General features: G+C 44.8%; 1 protein-coding gene across 1 annotated transcript in view; it reads right to left on the bottom strand.

The window, feature by feature from the left end:
- CACNG4 (calcium voltage-gated channel auxiliary subunit gamma 4) overlaps positions 1 to 19,419 on the bottom strand; it is a 44,534-nt gene extending 25,115 nt beyond the window's left edge. The window contains exon 1 of the mRNA XM_072881445.1: positions 19,127 to 19,419. Coding sequence (XP_072737546.1) covers positions 19,127 to 19,349 — 223 coding nt within the window. The 5' untranslated portion in view covers positions 19,350 to 19,419. The remainder of the gene's footprint in view (positions 1 to 19,126) is intronic.
- Positions 19,420 to 19,937: the final 518 nt, after the last annotated feature.

The following is a 19,937-nucleotide window of genomic DNA, read 5'->3' as shown; positions in this document are numbered from 1 at the left end:
GTAGGAGGGAGGCATAATGGCTTATAAATAATGTGGGGATTTATGGGTCAAAAAGCCCTATATTAGCAAAGTTGCCTAATAATGGACAAAGAAGAGAGGCATAATCCTTCTAAGGTGGGGAGCTCTCTGTTTAAAAAGTGCTTGAATCTCCCCAAGGGTCGGAGAGACTCCAGGTATTTAACATGTTAACTTAAGTTATCTTTTAATTAAGCAAGACTCTCCCACACAGCCATGGTTTGGGATTCAAGCTACGCTCTCTGAATGGTTTGGGTACTTTAAAAGCACTTGGTACAAAGAGGAGGGATTGGAGGCTTTTTCTAAGCTTCACAGCAACTTTGCAAACTACACGCTCCAAAAAGGTGTATTTCTTTTTCCTCCTTCTGCTCTCTTTTCCCCCAGACCTCACATGACTTCAAGGCATCAAATGTTAATGAAAGTTTGCCAGGCTTCAAGGGCTGTGAAATGGAAGTTAAATTCCTGCACCATAGGATGGCTCTAAAAATACTTGGTCGTGTTGAAATATCAACGGGCTCCAGCAGCTCTCCTGCACACAGCACTACTGATGCATCAGGGCTTCCTCTCCTAAATAAGCTCTTGAGAAAGTTTTCCTAGTGACTCTAGATCATTCATGCGCTAGAGACTGGATTCACTGGGTTATGTGCCAGCAAATACCTACTGGAGAGCGAGGGTCTGCCGGTGTCATTTAACCCTAACAGTGCTGCGAGGGAAGCGCCAGCATCCGAGGGGGGATGCACCGACGCATGCCCGCTCTGCTGTGACTCCATCCAGAGGACTCCTAAATGTGATGTCCATCCCTCAGGATGAGCACAGCCCGAAACGCCAGCCCTGTGGGTTTGCCAAGCTGAGGCCTGATGCCATGCTGCTCACCATTAGGGTCCAGCTCCTGGGGTCTGCTCTTCGGTGTTCATTGATTGTCCAGGGTGCTGGGGCTTGTAAGCCAAGTTTCTGCTTTTTTAGGCATGGCAACACCTGAACCCCTCCATGGATCTGCTCTTAAGTGCTTTCGAGTAGGAGAGACATACCCTCATGAGAAGTCAATGCTTTTCTGCAGCAGCTCTGCATGCCTCAGGTGATCTTAGCTGATGCGTCCTGCTAACCGGCAAATACTCGATATGCCAGGTGTACCTTCATTGACTTCTGAGGGGCTCCAGCAGAGATACTGTCATCCCCTTGTGCTTTAAAGGTGTTTTTTGTTCGATTTTTTTTTTTCTTCCCTAACAGCACTCTTAGGAGTGGGAATCAAGAAGCTGATCTTCCTGCACCACAGACTGCTTTTTCCAAGACTCCAAGAAGCACAACATACCTTCTCCCTGTGAAGCAAATGAGGAGCCTGAACACAATGATTTGGATCGTGACTTCAAGCACTATCTTGAATACGGTGTCTAACCCCTTCCCATCACAGGAGAAGCCACGGGAGGCTGTGACTCAGCTGTGCCTCTGAGTCATGCAGCATGATGCTCCCCTGCTCTCAGGGGACAGCACTTTGCCGTTAGCCTCTGTCGGCAACGAACTACGGCTCTCCCTCGCTGGCTCAGACCTTAGCGAGAAGTCTGGACCCTGAACTCTGGCCGTCCCCTGCTGCCCCATGTCAGGGGAGGGACAAGGGACACCGAGAGCGTGTCCCCAGCCTGCAGTGCCAGACCCAAGTGGGGTATTTGGTTCAGGTGTGTGCAGAAAGTTTCGCGTTCCCAGGCACGGGCAGGCTGCCTGGCCACACTTCAGCCCTGTGTAAGTACATTGCGAGTCAGGCTCAAATTGCTATTTTTGAGCAAGTCATAGAAATAATTCATGTACGTGCAAGTTAAAATTCTGCTTAAAAATCACCCTCTGCCTCGGAAGCTTAAAACCTGGGAGATCTACAGTAGCAGATATTGAATTTCATTTTACTAGGTTCTTTCCAGCTGTTACGGTAAGCTTAGATCCTTATCCTGCATTTCTTCACTTTAAGGATCTTTTCTCATGCAAATATCTCCAACACTAGAGCTGGGGACCAGCCACACATGTAAGTGTTGGGAAGAATCTGCCCCTTTAACTGGACCAGATAAAGTCTTGCACCAAACACTGAGATGTATGATATTTCTTAAGTGAAAGTTCAAGTAATAAACCTTCTTCTTTTAAGGATTTCAAAGTAAATTTCTGAATATTGAATTAATTTGTCTGGTGGTATGAACCGAGGTTTTGGAAAGCTGGAAGGTGCAGGTTTGTGCGTGTTAACTGTGTGAGCAACAGCACAAAAGGAAAATGCTTTTTCATCCGTATGAGTTTCTGTAAATTGTATTCTATTCTTAGGAGAGTAAACATAATGTAAAAAAAAAAAAATCTAATAATTTAAACCTTGCAGGAAAAGAGGCAGGAGCGTTGGGAACCTCTGAAATGATAAATGTACAAATTTATTCCACTGCCACTGTGGGGTTTTAAATTAGTTTTATTATTCTTTTATTTCTTGTTGTTGACAAGTTGGGTTGCATTGCTATCCAGTTATAATGTTTACAGATAAGAAAATCTTGAAGGTCAAAAATTCTTTTCTTAGTTATTCTTGTATAAGGTAATCTTCTTGTGTTGGTGACAATGCGGAGGTGATCTCATGTCACCATGGGTACCTGAATCACGCCTGTCTAACAGTGACATTCTCCATTCCTATCCCCTCCCCTTAAGTTCTTACATAGGAAATAAAAAAAGATATCTACAAGAAAAGCTTCATGCGTGTTGCAAAGGATGGACTGGAGGAAACACGTTTCTTTAAGAAAGCGCACTGTGCCAGCAGTCTCTCATACTGCACCCATGCACAGCTGGGGTGATGAATGAGTTGGTACTTGACTGTGACCAGGAAGAATTTTGCCACGAATGCTCCAAAACGCAGACTGAGTCCAACGTGCTGTTAGTGTTCGTTGTAATGCCTATGTGTAGACATCAAAACTGCCAAAGTTCAGAGGGGTAACTTTGTCCCCATGGCAGCCTTGACTGGGGGGATGTGCAGCAAACTCAGCTGCAGCTGTAACTTGTGTTAGACCAGCACGAAGAAACTGGAAAATTGCTGAAATCCAGATTATGGGGGAGAAGCGAGACCAGCAGCTGCCCACAGCTGATCATGGCAGGGACATGGCAGGGAAGCACAGAACTGCGGTGAAATGAAGGTGAAAAAAAAAAAAGACAGCCTTAATTATGCCTTCCCATGTTTCTGCAGGTTCAGTTCAGTGCTCTAATACCTGCTGGATGTAGCTTTCCTTGACAGTTTTGTAACATCTAAAGGAAAGAAAAGAAAATGAAGAGGAAGCAAAGTGTATGGGCCTTGATCATGACAGGGCTACAGCTCTTTGAATGTTAGCTTTTCTCCCTGCTACAGCATGAAAGTTTTTGGTCTCTGCTAAATTGTGCTTTGAGTCAATGTGGATGGATCACGTACATGAAAGACCCCCACACAACAAAAAAAAAAAGAGTACTCTCCAGGAAGGGGGATCAAGCAGTGCAAGCTACACTTCTTTCTTGATAGCAGGACTTGCTTTTTACTAAAACATTTCTGACTCCAGTAGTATGCAGCAGCCAGGTAAACCAGAGACCTCAGCTGGAAGGTTTGGACCTGCCGTTTCTGGCAACAGGACAATATAGTGGAAATCAGATAAACCAGCTTGTACATACCACCTTGCTGTGAATTAGGACTGTCTTTGCGTTTCACTGTTGTACAATCAATTTTCAGAATAAGATCCTTTATTTTACGTGGTTAGGGGGCTTAATTCAACCCTGGAACAAATGGGCAGCTAACAATGAGCCAAACTCAGCTTGGATGTTGCTTTAGTTAATTAAGAAGAGTAGCATCAGGGCTAAATTTGGCAAGGAGTGCTTAAGTGACTGCCTTCAGAGGCAGGGAAGAAAATCCCTTGCTTAGCTCACTGCATCCAGCTCTTCAAATGCAAATTGACCTGTCAACATCTGCATGCAGCCACCCAGGACAGCTGCAGAAAGGAGCTCCCAGCACCCAAAGAAGGGCTGGAAATGTTTAGTTCCAAACAGCTATTTTCTAAAATAATGTCTAGTAAATAAGAATACATTTAAAGCGATAAACTGAGCATCTGCTACATGAAACGAATGGAGGACAGCATGTGAAAAGAAACATATGTCAAGTATGTACTTCAGATGCATTGACTACTTGCCTCCAAAACAGAGCGAATTTAAACATATTTGCAGCAAACACTGAGAAAAAATTGCCTCTGCAACTCAAAGAAGAGCCTCAAATACGGGCACGATTTAAGCTTGGCCATACCTTTCCTTTCCCTTGGTGGAAGAGAGCAGTTCTTTGTATTTCAGCTGCTGCCTGGCTTCTTTTACTGAGACACATGTTGGGAATGCGAAGCCCAGACGGCTTTTGTTTGGAGCAAACAATGTCCCTTTACCAGTACATTTAAAAACCCTGCAAACCAAGTCACTGATGGAGCCAAATCATACCAGATTTGGTTCATAGGAGGGAAGATATGAAAATACCCCTGTGCTTTTTATGAATTATCGTATCTGCCAGCATAAGAGATGGTGACATCCTTACTCGGACTGATTCAGCAATGTGTACAGCAGAAACCGAGCTCCGTCGCTGGAAGGGGATTGCTTGTGACTCAATCTCTTTCTTCAATGCACTGCAACTCAGGGAAATTGCATTTCAGTATTTCGTTGAGCCCATTATCCTCAGACAAAATCTTTACTGACTTAACTGAAGCTCTTACTTATAAAACAAGTACAGGATAAGGCCCCTTCAGCAGGCAAGAGAAGGAGAGGCTGGGTTTCAGCTCTAAAGGGTGCAACTTGTCTTTAGGAAGCAGCATGCAGGAATATTTTGCTCTTGCTTTCAGTATAACAGGGCTTAGAACAAGCTCTGATGTATCTTTTTTTTGTCAGGGGAATAATCTCCCTACCAAACCTGGGATGCGTGTGCCCTCTGTCAATCTGCTGAGGCTTTGCTAAGTTTTTGGTTATACAGTCATGATGTCTGGACGCTGCCATCTCCTGTGGTCCTCTTGGGAGAGAGGGAAATCAGGATGGAAACAAGCCATAAGCAGCTTCTGCAGAAATCATTTTGCTACGATAATGTGGTATAATTAAACAAGACTCAAACATCCCACCTTTATAAAAACCCATGGCTTGTGCCAACACTTTTACACATCTGTGGGTTTTCAGCCTGAATCAGGGCTGAGGAAATAGTAAAGATCTTTGACTCAGTTGACAGCACTGGGCTTTGACCTATTCACCTTGGCATACCGTAGCATCTTACTAACTAACACAAAATGAGAAGACACAAGAGAAAAGCCTCTGGAAAATCCAGAAACCTGTCAGACACAACTGCGGTTCCCAGGGAGAACCTCAGAATGGAGATATGCTTCCTGCCCCTTCGTAGTGCCTTCACCTCTTTGCTTGGGTTTGCTTCAATATTTTTCCCCCCCGATCCTGGGAACTACAATTATGGAAACGAAGAGCTGCCATTGTAACAGCGGTGAACCGACATGGCCCAGCAGCGGAGCCGGGGTTTTAATCCCCTTGGCTTGCAGAGCAGCACAGTGTGCTATTGAGTGCGTGTCCACCATGGCAACAGCAGTGGCGCTCCAAGAATTCGATTTCCACGGTGCCCCTGGGCCTTGCCTTGACATCTTCATTGTTCCGCAGCAAAATAAATAAATAAAAATCCAAGGGTAGTGTAAAGGCAGTGCAAAATATGGAACACTATAGAACAGGGTTACCTAATGGTTAATTGAGAAAGGAACATATCATTAAAAACGTATGAAGGTGGCTACATACTGATGCTGTATAAATATTTAAAGGGATGCCTCTTGTAAGGGCAGCGTTCCAAGCTACACCTAAAATAATGTGTGTGAAGGAAAATTAAAAGAATATTTCACCATTTGGACTTGTTTAATCTGCCTTTGAAAGGCTTTTTCAGCCCAGCTACTGAACATTAGTCTAGGAAAGGATATCAGACAAAAGTCATTTTTGGTGTAATTCTACCAAAGTCAGCAGAGTTAAACTGAAGATGATTTTTCTGCCCTTTTAAATACAGTGTAATTTTCTCCATGGGTAGTTATTAAACACTATTGAAAGAGATTGCTGCTGCTGTTGGAAAGGCTTTCTGGAGAGGTCACTCTGTCCCATGTGAATAGCACCAGTGAAAAACCAGAAGGTTTGTAGTTTTTACAGCTTGAAGAGTCCCTGAGGGCTCTAACCACACCACACATCACTGCCTGACCCAAAGCTAAGAGCATATATGTATTCTGAGTTGAGATATCCTTGCTTGACATCCACTCCTACATTAAAAGAATTCTGCCTGTAGAAATTGCTTAAAATATTGGAGGGGCATTGCAAAAGAAATCCATGTGGACATTTGGTCCCATCTCTGTCAGAGAGGACATATTCCTTAAGTACACTTTCCGAGGCTCAGCTGCTCTATGTTGACGTTTTGGGGCTGGTTAGGGTTTGTATCCCTTTCACCAGCTGTCCTAAGCACTGGTTGAGAAGGGCATTCCCTAGCCTCCTTATTTTGGACTCTGATTTCTGTAGCCTTGTCTGCACATGGACCAATTTGAAGGGTGCAATAATGCCCAACTGAGCACCTACTGCATGTCCTCAAGACATGAAAGACATCTTCAGGCTGAATAAGTCCTAGACTAAAAGGTTCCTATTTTTTTGGTATTGGCATGATTAGTGTCTGTGAAGATACCATTGCTGTCAGTAGCTCTCAAAAGGCACCTCAAGGATCTGGATCTCAAGTGGATGGCATGGCCCCTCGCTGGAGCGCTGAGCCAGGTACCCAAATTGCATAGAGGGGCAGGAGCCAAGATGTGGCACAGCATTAACCTTCCTGCAAGTTGACATAGGCAGGTCCCCACCCAGCACACGCATTTCCAGAATTGCTCTTTTGAGGCACCTGGGTTTTCTTTCTGCCTACAGAGGCAGCTCAGCTGTCTAGCCACAGACCCTGCCCTGTCTTGCAGAAATCAGAAGCTCAATTCTTAGGCTATGCAGCACTGAACTTTGCCTGGATCGTGCATAAATCAAGATAAATCTTGGCTTAAACGGAGGCCAAACCCAGAGAATTATTGAACCATTTTACAAAAAGCCTAACTAGAAAGACTCTTGGGATGAAAATGGGAACACATGAGACCTCATAATTTACATATGTATTAACTTCCCAGTGGTGAAATTAAAATGCAAAATAGTATCTCTAAACAAAATTGTGATGCTCTATCCCTTGAGATAGTTAAAAAATAAATAGGCAAAGCAGACACCAGAGGATCTATTCTTACCCTCGTAGGACTTTGGACTAGATCGTAGGTATTTTCTCTCTCTCACAGCTACAATGCTGAGCTCCAAGAAAGGATTTGTCTGTGCAATACAGTGAAGCTCAGCAATAATTACCCATTGTGCTATGTGATGAGCCATCCTTTTGGTTCTTCAGTAACCCGTGCACCTGGACTTTAACTAAAACCAAATAATATGCACAGAAAACATTTTTATGTAAGAGGAGGTGAACATCACTAAAAATCAGAGAGCCTTTGTATGGCATGCCAAACTGCTGAAGCGAAAAAATGTCTTCAGTGAAAGGGCTCAGATGTGAGCATGTTTCAGTGCACAGCTCCAGGAAAAACTCTGATAATAAATGTGAGCTTGTTATCGTTGCTTTTCAGTGGGAAGTAAAGCCGGAAGCAGGGTCGTGCTGGCTAATTGAAGCTTACATTTTCATTCAAGCACTGCATTTTAATTATAAACTGGTGACACAAGTGTCACTTAGTTCTTATCCTGTTTTAAGTGTGCATACGTATAAAAAATATTTTCAGTTATTAATTTATTCTTGTGATCATATTCATTATCCTACATTATGTCTACCAGGCACGTGTCTAATGACATGTTTGATACACGCTAATTCTTATGCCTCTTTTAATACCAGGCTTACACACACGTTTTAGGCTGAACATGGTGCCAGTTGGCCACCAAAACAGGTGCACATTAATGCTATAAAATCAGCATTAGGAACTGCGTACCCATATTCTGGCCAGCTGCAACCACTTGCTCAGCCCTCCCGGGGCAGAGCAGGCATGCCAGAAAAAGGGATAACCTGTGGGAGTAGCTGCATTCAGCGCTGTCGCCTGGAGATGCCAACGGCGAGGTCCTGGCAGACCAGGTCTGGCCCTGATCCTGAACCACTTGCCCTTCATCCAGCTTCTGTGTCTGAGCGCTCCTCTGATGCTGCAAAGTCAAGCGTGTTGGCTCTTTGTGCGGCCGAAGCCCTGCGTAAGTCTTAGAATTCAGGTGGAAAATTTCTGGCCTGTTTTTCCTTCTCTATGGGGTTTTGCTGCTGTGTCCAAAGACTGTCTCCAGCTAGAACGCTGCCATTTATATACATAAATTAAAATAAAATTAGGAAAAGGTGACTGGGAATTGGCTACCGAGAGACACAAAGTCAGTCATTAAAAATCAGACCAGGATTACAAGTGAAAACAAGGGGAATATCCCTAGAAAGCAAGTTATGAGAGTAAACCTCTTTCAAAGACATCGGATGGAATGGGATAGCTATTTTTTCCCCTCTTAATCTGCTACCAAACTATAAAGAGGATTCTATTTTAATAAGCACTACCGTAGCGGGACATTGCAAATGAATTGCTCAAATGGCTATAATTAGACGTGACACTGTGAATACAGCCCTAGCATCATTCCTAAATACTACGCGCTTTATTTCAGGTCTTGCATCTTTAAGGATCCCAAAGCATCTCCAAAACCATCTGCATTTGCCAGCACTAAAGACAAAGACAAGAGTATAGCAAAATGTGCAAAGCAAAGGAGAAACATTTACCAACCTCTGAAGCAAACCTTCAGTCTACTGAGGAGAACCACAGGATGTTTAATCTCATGATTAGCAGATAGCGGCATAGTCTTGGATAAATATTTTTGGAAACACCTAAGTGACTTAAAAAACCAAAATCCTGTTGACTCTCGATGCAACGTAAGCTTCAAAGACATAAACCTTTACTGGAAATATGGTTAGAGTTCATAAGCCACATTCTTTGAGAAGATTACTCATCATCTCGGAGGATCTTTTGTCGACAGACAAAAATGTGTTTTCGCAGCGGGCAGAGCTGGGGGGACGTGGACCAGCTCTGATCCAAATGCAGGGGGGGCAGATCCAAGCAGCACAAAGCCTGAGCCAAGAAACTCAGCCTTTGCCAGGTTTGTTGGCTTGGGTTCAGCACGTGCATAAATGTAGAGGGGCTTTTGGATCGGGGCTGTCTGCGTCCTACCGGTCCGTCTGGAAGAGGTTGGTCTGTCTGCAAAGAGCACGCTGGTGAACCCAAAACTGCTGTAATGGCAAATAACTGATGCTCTGCTGCCTGCTGGCAGGAGGATGAGAATAAGCACCCAACTGATTGGGATTAGAAACTTTAGTTTTAAGAAGCCATTTCCAAACTGTTACTTAGCTCCCTGATTTATTAATCGATATTTTATCATGTCTAGGATAGCTCTGCTTGATACTGATGTTTTCCAACAGTTCCCCTAATAAAACCCAATTGGAATCATTAATGTTGCCGAGCTCTAATTGTACAGAATAAACCGCTGTCAGCCGGGTGTATGTCAGGTGGCAGGGTGGGACCGGGGGAGGTTAAATTTGGGAGGAAATATATGAAGAGTCTGGGGCTCTCCCTCTGCACCCTGCACTAGAAACCAAGGTCCTGAAGCTTTGGCAGTTCACAATTGCCAACAAATAACCTACCCACCATCAGCAGAGGCATATCTGGAGAATAACAATGTATTTTGGGCTATTTAGTCCACTGGCTCAAGTAACAGCTCTGTTCAGTGAATGTGAGGGCTTCGACCTTGTTCATGATCCACGTGGACAAAAATGTGATGGGACACCATGCAACTTGCTGTTTTATCAGTTTGCTAAAAAGCAACCAACACACAAAGAAACCAACTTCATCCAATTTTGCACTAAAATGTATGCAAGTATGTAAAGGAGCATTGCTATGGTTTACCTGAGTCTAGAAGCTCCACTGGACTAAGATGATTAAAGCCCACTATTGCTATTAATGAGTCATATACAGAGGAATATTACTAACTTTCACATCTGGCTACCTTTGAAAACTCAGTCTAAATAGCCACGTGGTCTTCCAGCCTTAAGAGTTTGCTATTTCATTCGCTTGTGGGCAGCTGGATGCTGGGGGCTGAGCTTTAAAAAAAAAACAACAGCATGGAAATTCTTACAACAAAATCATCCAGTGGCTTGCTAACAGCCATCACTGATATTCAGTGAGCCATGAGATAGGTATGCACAGCTCTAAGATAGGTATGTGCAATAAATTGTATTTTAGATTTGATAATATTTAGGCAATGTACCTCTGGCAAGATCCTATTCCAAGTCATAATTGCGACATGTCATGGTTCCTTTTTAATGCCTAGCAGCAACAATAGATAAACTGCCTCTGAGATGCAAGTAAGACACAATAACAATCCTAACATTATTGAGTGCTATATATTTGGACAGGAGAAAAATATTCAGTCATCCATATTCTACACAAAACTGCATTATTTAAAATATATAAATGGGAGAAAACTGATCTGAATCCTTCAGTAGAGAATTGGCAGTGACTTCAAAATGGTTATTAACTAAATCTGAAAAAAAACCTGGCAGCTGAAGGAGGGTGGTAATTCCTCACTGAACAGGGTACCTCTCCCACTTGAACAGGAGATGCTTGTCGCTTCTGAATATCTTTGAAATATTTGGCATTATCAAGCTAACGGGACTGGCTAAGTGAGAAGCATTCAAAGGGCATAACTAAGTGGCACAATTCCAAAACAGCAATTAAAAGGCGGAATGCTTGAAAAAGAACAATAAAAGAGGTTAATTTGTATCAGGGTCTGGTAATCTGCACAGGAAATACTGTAATTCCATAATGCACTCTCCCTTCATCTGTCTCTCTGTATCGGGACTGCATGTTTATAATCTAGCATTCCCTCACATACAACATTTGACAAAGAATGACTCAATTCTATTGAAGAAGAACTTACAGTGCTATTTGTACAGTAAGCAGGAGCCTGGATAAACACATGGGAAACAAACGAAAACAGGTAGAGAAAAGAGAACCCAAACCTCGTACCTTTTGACAAGTATATGATTATACATTTTTCCTTGGCAGGAGGGCACAGAGATGCTCAAGAGTTAAGAAGAGAAATTAAAAATCCTAAATTTCTACCTGGGGCAGTAGCTACCAGTTTTCAAAAGAAAGACTCCTGCACTGTCATTGAAAAGCTAATTTAGAAGGTACCTTTTTAGCAGAAGGAAAGTTATAACAGTTCAGCAAGGAGAGGCAAAAAGAGAATGAGAACAAAGATGTTCAGACAACAGGATGCCAAAAGAAGGAGGAGAAAGGGGGGCTGGACTATCTGCCAGGCTAAATCAAGAGCTGCTTCAACGCTTTCACTGCATTGACCCACAGCATGCAACAACTGGCAAAAATGCCCCCAGATTTGAAGGGAAATCTAGCTAAAGTCTGTCTAGGCTGGGCCATCCATCCTGCAGGCAGCTTGCCCTGGGGCTTGCTATTTTGAGAGATTAGAGAGGCCACATATCATTAATATTATAATAAATCCCAATAGAGAGAAAGTCACCATCTCAAACATCGCTGTGGTCGCCAGCACCTCTGTGTGCCCCTCAAAATAGCCAAAACAACCACTCTGAAAGAAAAAATACGAGCCGAAGCCCAGGAAAGAGCCACCTTCCACTCTAAAATTTTGAAGATAAAATGAACTGATGTACCTTGGGAGTGGAGACAAATAACTAAAGGAAACAACTATCTGTGAATAGAAGAGAGAGGACAAAATATATTGTAATTTAACTGATCAAAATATGCTGAAGAAGTGAGAGACTTCAGGGCAAGGCAGAAAATAGCGAGAAGCCCTGCACAGCACTGGAGCTGTCTACTGAAAACATCCTTTTGTTCGTAAGTCAGAAATGTGTATCAGCCTCTCAGACATATGGGCAGTTGTGCATTTATCCTGTTTATTTTACTACTCCTGTGCATCCTGCCTTGCCATCTGTTAGTAAGAATTTGGATGCTGAACCATAAGTCTGCGACATAATAAATACCAGTAAACAGAAATCTAAAATGAAGATAAGCACAAAGTAATGTTTGGAAGCAGGACCAGTTTTTCAGTTCAATAGTATGATTTATTTCCTGAGATGAGTCTTGGCTCAGAAAAGAGCGACCAGTAGGAAAAGGTCCAATTGAAGGGACAGATCTATGATCCCTTCTCTTATATTGGTTTCATATTGGCATAATTCCACCGCCTTCCTAGAAAGCAGTTTAAATTTACGTAGGTGGAGAATCAGATTTAATCCTGTCCCTCAGGAAGACATGCTTAAACACCAAATATTCCACGTATAAAACATAAGTTGCAAGCAAAATGCTTCACACCCAGTTGAAGCAGTGCTCATACACTTTCTCTGAGCTGGGCAGCCCTATTGCCATGTCCCAGTTTCTCCACATCTTCTTTTCCCTTTTATTATTAGTACGAGAGGAAAGTGGGTGGGAAGGAAGCACAGTTACCCCTCCTAGTCAGGGGCAGAAAGATAAAGTAACTGGCCCCAAATCAGGCAGGAAACCTAGCAAAGCCCAGACCGAGAAGCCCATCCTCCTCCTCCTCCTCCCTCTCCATTTCCAGTTTGGGGATGCAGAAATTACTGCTCAGCTCTTTGACACACAAACCACACAGACACCAGCTAAATATCTGGGTGCTGAGAGGTATTAATAACAGACTTCGAGTTACACTCAGTACCTAAGTACTCCCACTGCCTCAAAAGAATTAAAAATGAGATGAAAGCACTAGCCACTCCTCCTAATATTTTTTTCTCTTTTTTAATTCTGTTTCTGTAAAGATACGCAAGGCTACAGAACGGAGATATCAGATACACACTCCTTCTCGCCCAGCTTCTTAAGGAGGTTCATGTGGTTTGCACCAGGCAAGACTCCGACCAAAACTACAGCTTGGACAGCACGATCTGGGCAGAAGTAACGCGGAGTGACCCAGCGAATGGGACAGGATCCACCGGTAAAATAATTACTGTGTTGAAATTTTACAGGAACAAACAAATACATTGTTATATTTGCCTGTTTTACCAGTTCACACTGGCGAGGGTTAGTAGAGCTGCCAGAAGGCAGGGCAAGCCCTGATGAGGTGCAACGGCTACGAGCTCCTGCCAGTATCTAAAAACAGTAATAAAAGCCCATGGCAGAAGGTCAGTTAAAAGTAATGGCAGCTGGAAGAAGCCCAAAGATTACACTGCAAAGGTCCCTGAGAACCCCAAAATGACTTACTATGGCTCTGACAGATACTACCACAAATGCCATCTGTCAACCACCTACAATATGCAGTATAATTATATGCAGAATAAAAAAGCAACTATAGCACAACACAGCCACAGGTTTCCTATTTATATAAACCAATGCATCCTTGACTCTTTTCACATAACAATTCTGAAACCTAGGTAAGATTAATATTATCCACATTACATCTTGTACAGATGAAGAAGCTGTACAGCTGGATTACAAATGTGCTTTCATTGGTTTACAGCCTTCGGGGAGTCTCTCTAATGCACAGAAAGTCTTTGGGTTCTAAGCTTTGCATTGGGATATCTGACATGCTGAGAGCCATGGAGAAAAAACCAAAACCCTCGTGTAGCCTGATAGCTCCCTACTGGCTATATAGTAGATCGAGTTCAAGAACGCAAATTAATTCATTAAAGTGACATATATTCAGTCAATTAGCTTCAGATCCCTGTTTCACAGAGTGTCTCAGGAAGAATGGCTGTTCTGTTACATCAATACGGTCATTTGAGAACTTCTGTTACAAATGTTCAGAGAGGTGTACTTAGGAGACCCCTGCTTTTTTTATTTGAGAAGAGAATACATAATGCCTTAACCCATCTTCTGCTGACAGTTCCTCCAGCACAAAATTTCTCAGTATTTTAAAATACGTTAAACTATGGACAATATTACGAAGAGATTGAACTCTGCATCTGTAAAAATTGCTCCAAATTCAAAAACTCTCTCTAGCAAATGGAATGCTCTTGAAAAAAATTAACCTAAAAAGGCTGTCAAAAATCACTCCATCAATTGCTGACAAAACTGCACTGCTTCAAACACTGTTGCAAAGATGACGTTGGAGCTCTGAGAATTGCTTTTAAACACAATGAGTGCAGCACAGGCACTTTCTCAACAGCACGTGTTTTACCAAGGAAACAGAGATGGTATGAGCAGGATGTATGGAAAGAAAGAAAGAAAACATGGGCTGAATCTCAGAAAAGTCCTCCTCTAATGTGTTTACATTCGTTTTGAAAGATGTGTGGATGAAAGTTCACTCTTCAGGACCTATAAGGCATGTACAAAATACGTATATATTGTCCAAGAAATAGCATGCACAGAGTGAGTTTTTCATAGCAGAGACACCCATTTGTGTATTCTCCATTTGCAGCTACCTTCTTTCATAGTGTGGATATAGGCTCACATGCCTGTAAAAACTGAGAAGACCAACCATCTCTTAACGTGCCTGTGGATATAACCTCCAAGGCAGGTCACGTTGGACATTAAAGTGATGTAACATTTGCTCTTTGACAAATAAAACTTTGGCAATAGCATTTGAATATAAAGTGTGCATTGTATTTAGTTTATTACAAATAGTGGTGTGCTAGGACTTCATAGCATTGCTTTGAGAATACTAAAGAATATTCATTCTTTTTGGATGAGCCATGAATTTGCAGTATTGATGGATGGCAGCCTTCCTTTATTTGCTTGCCTCAAACACTTGTACAAGCATTTTAATTTTGTTTTCAAGAGTATCCATGGAAGCAGCGCATAGGCGTGCTGCAGTTCCCATGTTTGTGTGCACTCATCCAAGCCGGAAGACTTGCAAATAATTGTGCAAATGTGCATTTGTGCAAGTTTTTGAGTCATAAATGATTTACTCGATCCTTCCTCCCGATTAGAAATGTTCCAGCCACCCAGTCAGGAAGGACACATGGTTCCACCTGAATTAAATAACCAATTGCATCACTTGAAAAGTAAATGGCAAACAGGGAATACTGAAAGCAGTAGACACAATGGGTTCAAAAACATTCATATGCTGAAGTGTTTAATAAAATACTCTTTGAATAAATTTAAATTACAAGTACATTACTTGATTTCGTATCTTGATGTCACAGGGCCTGTAGAGCTCTCTATTGTGAGCCGTCCTATTAACTTCAGCATGATTGTTCACCAAGATAAGCAGTTTCAGTGGATAAAGTGGTGTTTTTAAAATATCTTTTTTTTTCTTCTAGGCAAATATTTTAATAGCAGATCCTCCTTGTGACTAAGACTGTGCAAGGCTTACATAGTTGTGCTGCACATTTACCATAGGAACAGGGGCTGCTGGAAAATTACGGTGGTTTAATCTCTCTTTCTCAGATTAGCTTGACCACGAAAGGATTATTTGCTGTGTTTGCAAGACTCTGGTCTTCACCATCTTGACAGAGACCCACAGCTTGTGACAGCTACTGTAGCTCGAGTGTGGACATGGGACATAACAACAGTCCCTTGAAATGGGGCTGATTTGCTCTTCTTATTAATTTGTGGGTTGGGGTGCAGATTTCAGGTGTGGCCAGAATGGCTGCATGGGGGCTTCATCAGAAACTTCTTACTCCAGTGATACCTTAACTTTAGCTGTCAAAACTGCAGTTATTGTAGATGCCATGGCCCTGGAAAACCAAAAACCAGCTTTGCCAGGGAGCCTGTGGGCCATTGTACTGCAGAGGCTCAGTCAAATAACATCCACTTCTGCTATGCACACATTCATACCAAGAACTATTTTAAACAGTTTCCTACCTACGGCAATTACCTTGGATAGAAGTTTTAAAAATCCATGCAGAAATACTGCTATTGTTTAAAATCCACTCAATGAGCCTCCTACCTCCACCTTTGACAAACACGCTAAAAGAACGAAATTGGGATTATACAGGCAAGAGTTTGATTGATGTATCATTAACGCTACTTGAGTGACTAAGCTCCATAGTAGTATTGACTACTAGTACTGAAACATGATTTCATCCCCAAGACAACTGCAGCTCCAAACAAAGATAATATGCTGGATCCCTAAACTGCATCACTCCAGTTATCATTACGATGTTAATTTGTTGTAAAATGTTGTCCTGAAGAAGAAAAACAGGAAAACATTGAGGAACACCTAATCATTGGGTTAGAAGGTTATTCGTTTCCATTCTGTTTCAGCAATTTTGTCTGAAATCTTGGAATTTGGGATACTGAACAGGTGACTGCTCAAAATCCAGCAGTTGAGAAACATTTTAATGGAAATTTCAGTTGACCCAAAATTTACTCCGCAAAATGCTTTATTCATGTCAAAAGCAATCTGAGAGGCTGTTCAAGGAATTTTCAGCTTTTGCACATCTGCGTCTTAGATTTGTCTTTTTGAGATGAGTGAAATGGTGCTTAAGACCATTAAAGTATATTAAGTAGGTTTTTATAATTATTACTCCAAAACACAAAAAGAGGTTTAAAAATAGGTTTGAAGCCAGACCATTTAATCACATATAAAAATCTATAACTGAAATTATTTTCTTGCTGGGTATCTCCTCAGAGTTGCAACTATTATGTTGATTTTACTAAAAGACCCATCCACACCAAATGAGTGATGCTCTGAAACAATCAAGGGGTGTTGTTTTAAATCAGCTTCTAGAAATGGTTTTATTATTTTATGAAACAAAGGAACCTTTCCATGTCGAAATCAAAGTCCCACGATATGGTTTAAAACATGAATAATTTAATGTATCTATAGATTTTATCTTACAAAGACAGAACATACGGAAAATGTAGGAGAGAATGTAGTCTCTGTTCCTCCTATCTGTGAACAGATGACAGTTTTCTCAAACTGTCCATTCTTAGCACATATTTGACAACTTTAAATTTTGTAACTTTGTAATTTGATTATGAGCGTTTGAATTTTGAGCAGAAAAGCTCAATTGCCGTTTGGGTAGATGGGTCACATGAAATGCTTTTTTTGTCCCCTGAATTGATGAGGATTCAAGGTTCACTTGTACACAACTGCTGGGTGCAATTTTTCAGCAAACACCCTTGCAAATAAAATGTGCTCAGGAAGGCACAGGCGCTGCCCCAGTGATGCAATGAGACCGGCGCTCAGCCAGCATTCCTGGGCACTGTCTGCAACGCTGCCCATCTCTCACGACTTCACTGACTTCTTTTTTTTAGCAAAGTTCTTACTTAAGCTGAGTTTAAATCAAGGGAAAAATTCCACCAGTTTCAGTCAAAGCTGCACTTCATTTCTAAGAATGAGATTCCTGGAAGACCATGCAGAAATCCTGACTTCGGGAAACTCAGGGATTTCTCCCGGAGACGGCAGGCCCAGTCTAGCAGAGCATGCTAGCAACTCCCGCAAGATGCAAACAAACTTATTTTCCACAGAAAACGGAGACTGAAGACACTAGAAAAAGCTCAGCAAAGATCACAAGATTCGGTTCAAGTGGAGGATGCTCAGCATCTCTCAGGCAAACTCAGGAGCTCTCAGATGCAAGCCCTCATTTTCCAGGTGTCATAAAAGCCCATACCGAGAGTTAGATTTCCTTTAGGAGTTATAAAGCCAAGCATTATTATTACTACCCGTAAACCTTCACATTTCAGTAATTCTTTCTCTCTTTATTGTCTAAAAATATTTTCTTGTCCTACAGCTATTCTTTGTGCGTATACTATGACTAGGTAGCAAATCTGATACTTTAAGAGAAAAATGATTTTACACTGCAGCCTTGAATTGTTAGCAAAAGGAGAAGATGAGAACAGACGTGAGGATGAGGTGCTTCTACCATGCCACCGCCTTTTCTGGGGAGAAAAAACCCTCCGAATACAGCTGCTAGACTCTGAACTATAGCTGGGCTCGTCTGGGCTGAGCTGTCTGTCAGTTAGAATAAACCAGGAAACCAGGTTTGTAAAGTTCACGTGTGTTAAGCTGTGCTGATGGAATCAGGTGCACTGCAGCCGATATCCCAAGCGCATTACTGTGGGGAGAAAGACCCCGGCGTACCCCCACCCCCACGAGCCACAGAGCAGCTCAGCAAAAGTCAACAGTGTTCCTCTACGCTCTCCCTTTTATCCAGCATCACTGAGGCTCTGTTGGCTGTTCGCGCGGTGGGAATGGACCCGGCAGGTGAGGGGGTTCAGAGCCACCGCGGCCCTGGCCCCCGCTGCCAGCGCCTGCCCGCAGCGTGTGTCCCTCTCCTGGGGATGTGCTGATTTCCCACGGTCAGAGCTCCACGCGCTCGGCTGACAGATGTTGTTTCCCATCTGGGCTTTCCGATCTGCTATGCCAAATCCTCTAAACACCCATGTGTTTCTTTGTCCTGGTAGTTACCCGCCGCGCCTTCTCTACAACTCCATTTTCAGAGAGGGAGCCACATGTTTGGCCTCTGCGGGAAAGGGGGTGTCCTGCTACCCATCCCAGCCACTCAAACACGTAGCTTTTTATTTGTTAATATTATTCAGCCTGACCCTTGAGCTGTATTAAGTAACCCCGAGTCCACAGTGAAGCACTTGCACAGTAGCAACAACATCTTCAACCAGGCTCCCGGTGTCTGTGTGAGGGTAGATGGGGAGGAACTTGGGTTGCTGCTGTCCTGCCCGAGCGCTGAGGCTGAGCCCCAAAGCCCCTGCGGCCACAGCCCCGGGGGTCCCCAGGCCCCAGCCTGGAGGGCTCGGATGCGCCCCACAAAGCCCCGAACCCGCCAGGAGCCCCCCAAAGCCCTGAAGCCCCGGGGCCCCCAGCCTCGGGGGGGGCCGCGGAGCGAGGTGGCCCCCCTGGGCAGAGCTCCCCCGGGCAGAGCTCCGCATCCCGCCGCCCGGTTCCCATGGCAATCTCGGAGATGCCGGTTGCCACGGTAACGCCATCCTCCTCCTCGGCCGTGTCCGAGGCAGCGGCGCGGCTCCGGCTCCGGCTCCGGCTGGGCTCAGCCCGGCGCCTCCGGGCGCGCAGCCGGTCCCCCCGGGAAGTTGCTTCCCCCCGCCCGGCGCGGCGCGGCCCCCGGTACCTTCGAGGCAGCAGATCCTCCAGAGCCCCGAGTGCGTGAGATCGCCCCGCGCCCGCCGCGGCGGCCCCTGCGCCTCGTCCGCCGTGATGTTGGTGCCGTTGCAGATGTGGGCGCTGGAGTAGAGCCAGTAGTCGGTGCCGATGGCGATGGCCATGAGGCTGAAGGCGGCGAAGGCGCCCACCGTGGTCAGCAGCATCTGGACGCCACGGTCACACCACACCATGGTGCTTCATAGTCCCCGCACGGGCGCGGGGGGCCGCACGACACCGCCCGGCAGCCGCCGCCGCCGCCGCCCGCGGGAGGCAGCCGAGTCACGGGGCGGGGGGCGGAGGCGGCGGCGGGGGCGCGGCGGGGGGCGGGGGGAGCCGCCCGCCGCCGCCGCGGGGCCGGGCTGCGGCGCCGGCCGCGGGAGGCAGGGAGGGAGGCAAGGAGGAGGCAGGCAGGGAGGCAAGGAGGAGGCAGGCAGGGAGGCAGGCAGGGAGGGCAGGAGGCAGGGAGGGCAGGAGGCAGGGCGGCAGGCAGGGAGGCAGGGAGACAGGCAGGGAGGGCAGGAGGCAGGGAAGGCAGGAGGCAGGGAAGGCAGGAGGCAGGGAGGCAGGCAGGGAGGGAAGAAGGAGGCAGGGAGGCAGGCAGGGCAGGAGGCAGGGAGGGGCCGCCCGGCGGCGGACCCCCGGGCAGAGCCGCCCGGCCCCCGAGGGGCTGCTGCCCCGCCCGGGAGAGCCCGGCCCGCGGCCCCGGCCCCGAAGCGGGGCTCCAGCATCGCTTCGTTCGCTGGCTCTCGGGGGGCTCCGCCGGCGACAGGAGCGCGATG

Source organism: Ciconia boyciana, chromosome 16 (assembly GCF_034638445.1).
Source record: "Ciconia boyciana chromosome 16, ASM3463844v1, whole genome shotgun sequence".
NCBI lineage: Eukaryota > Metazoa > Chordata > Aves > Ciconiiformes > Ciconiidae > Ciconia > Ciconia boyciana.
This window is presented reverse-complemented; position numbering and strand designations above follow the sequence as displayed.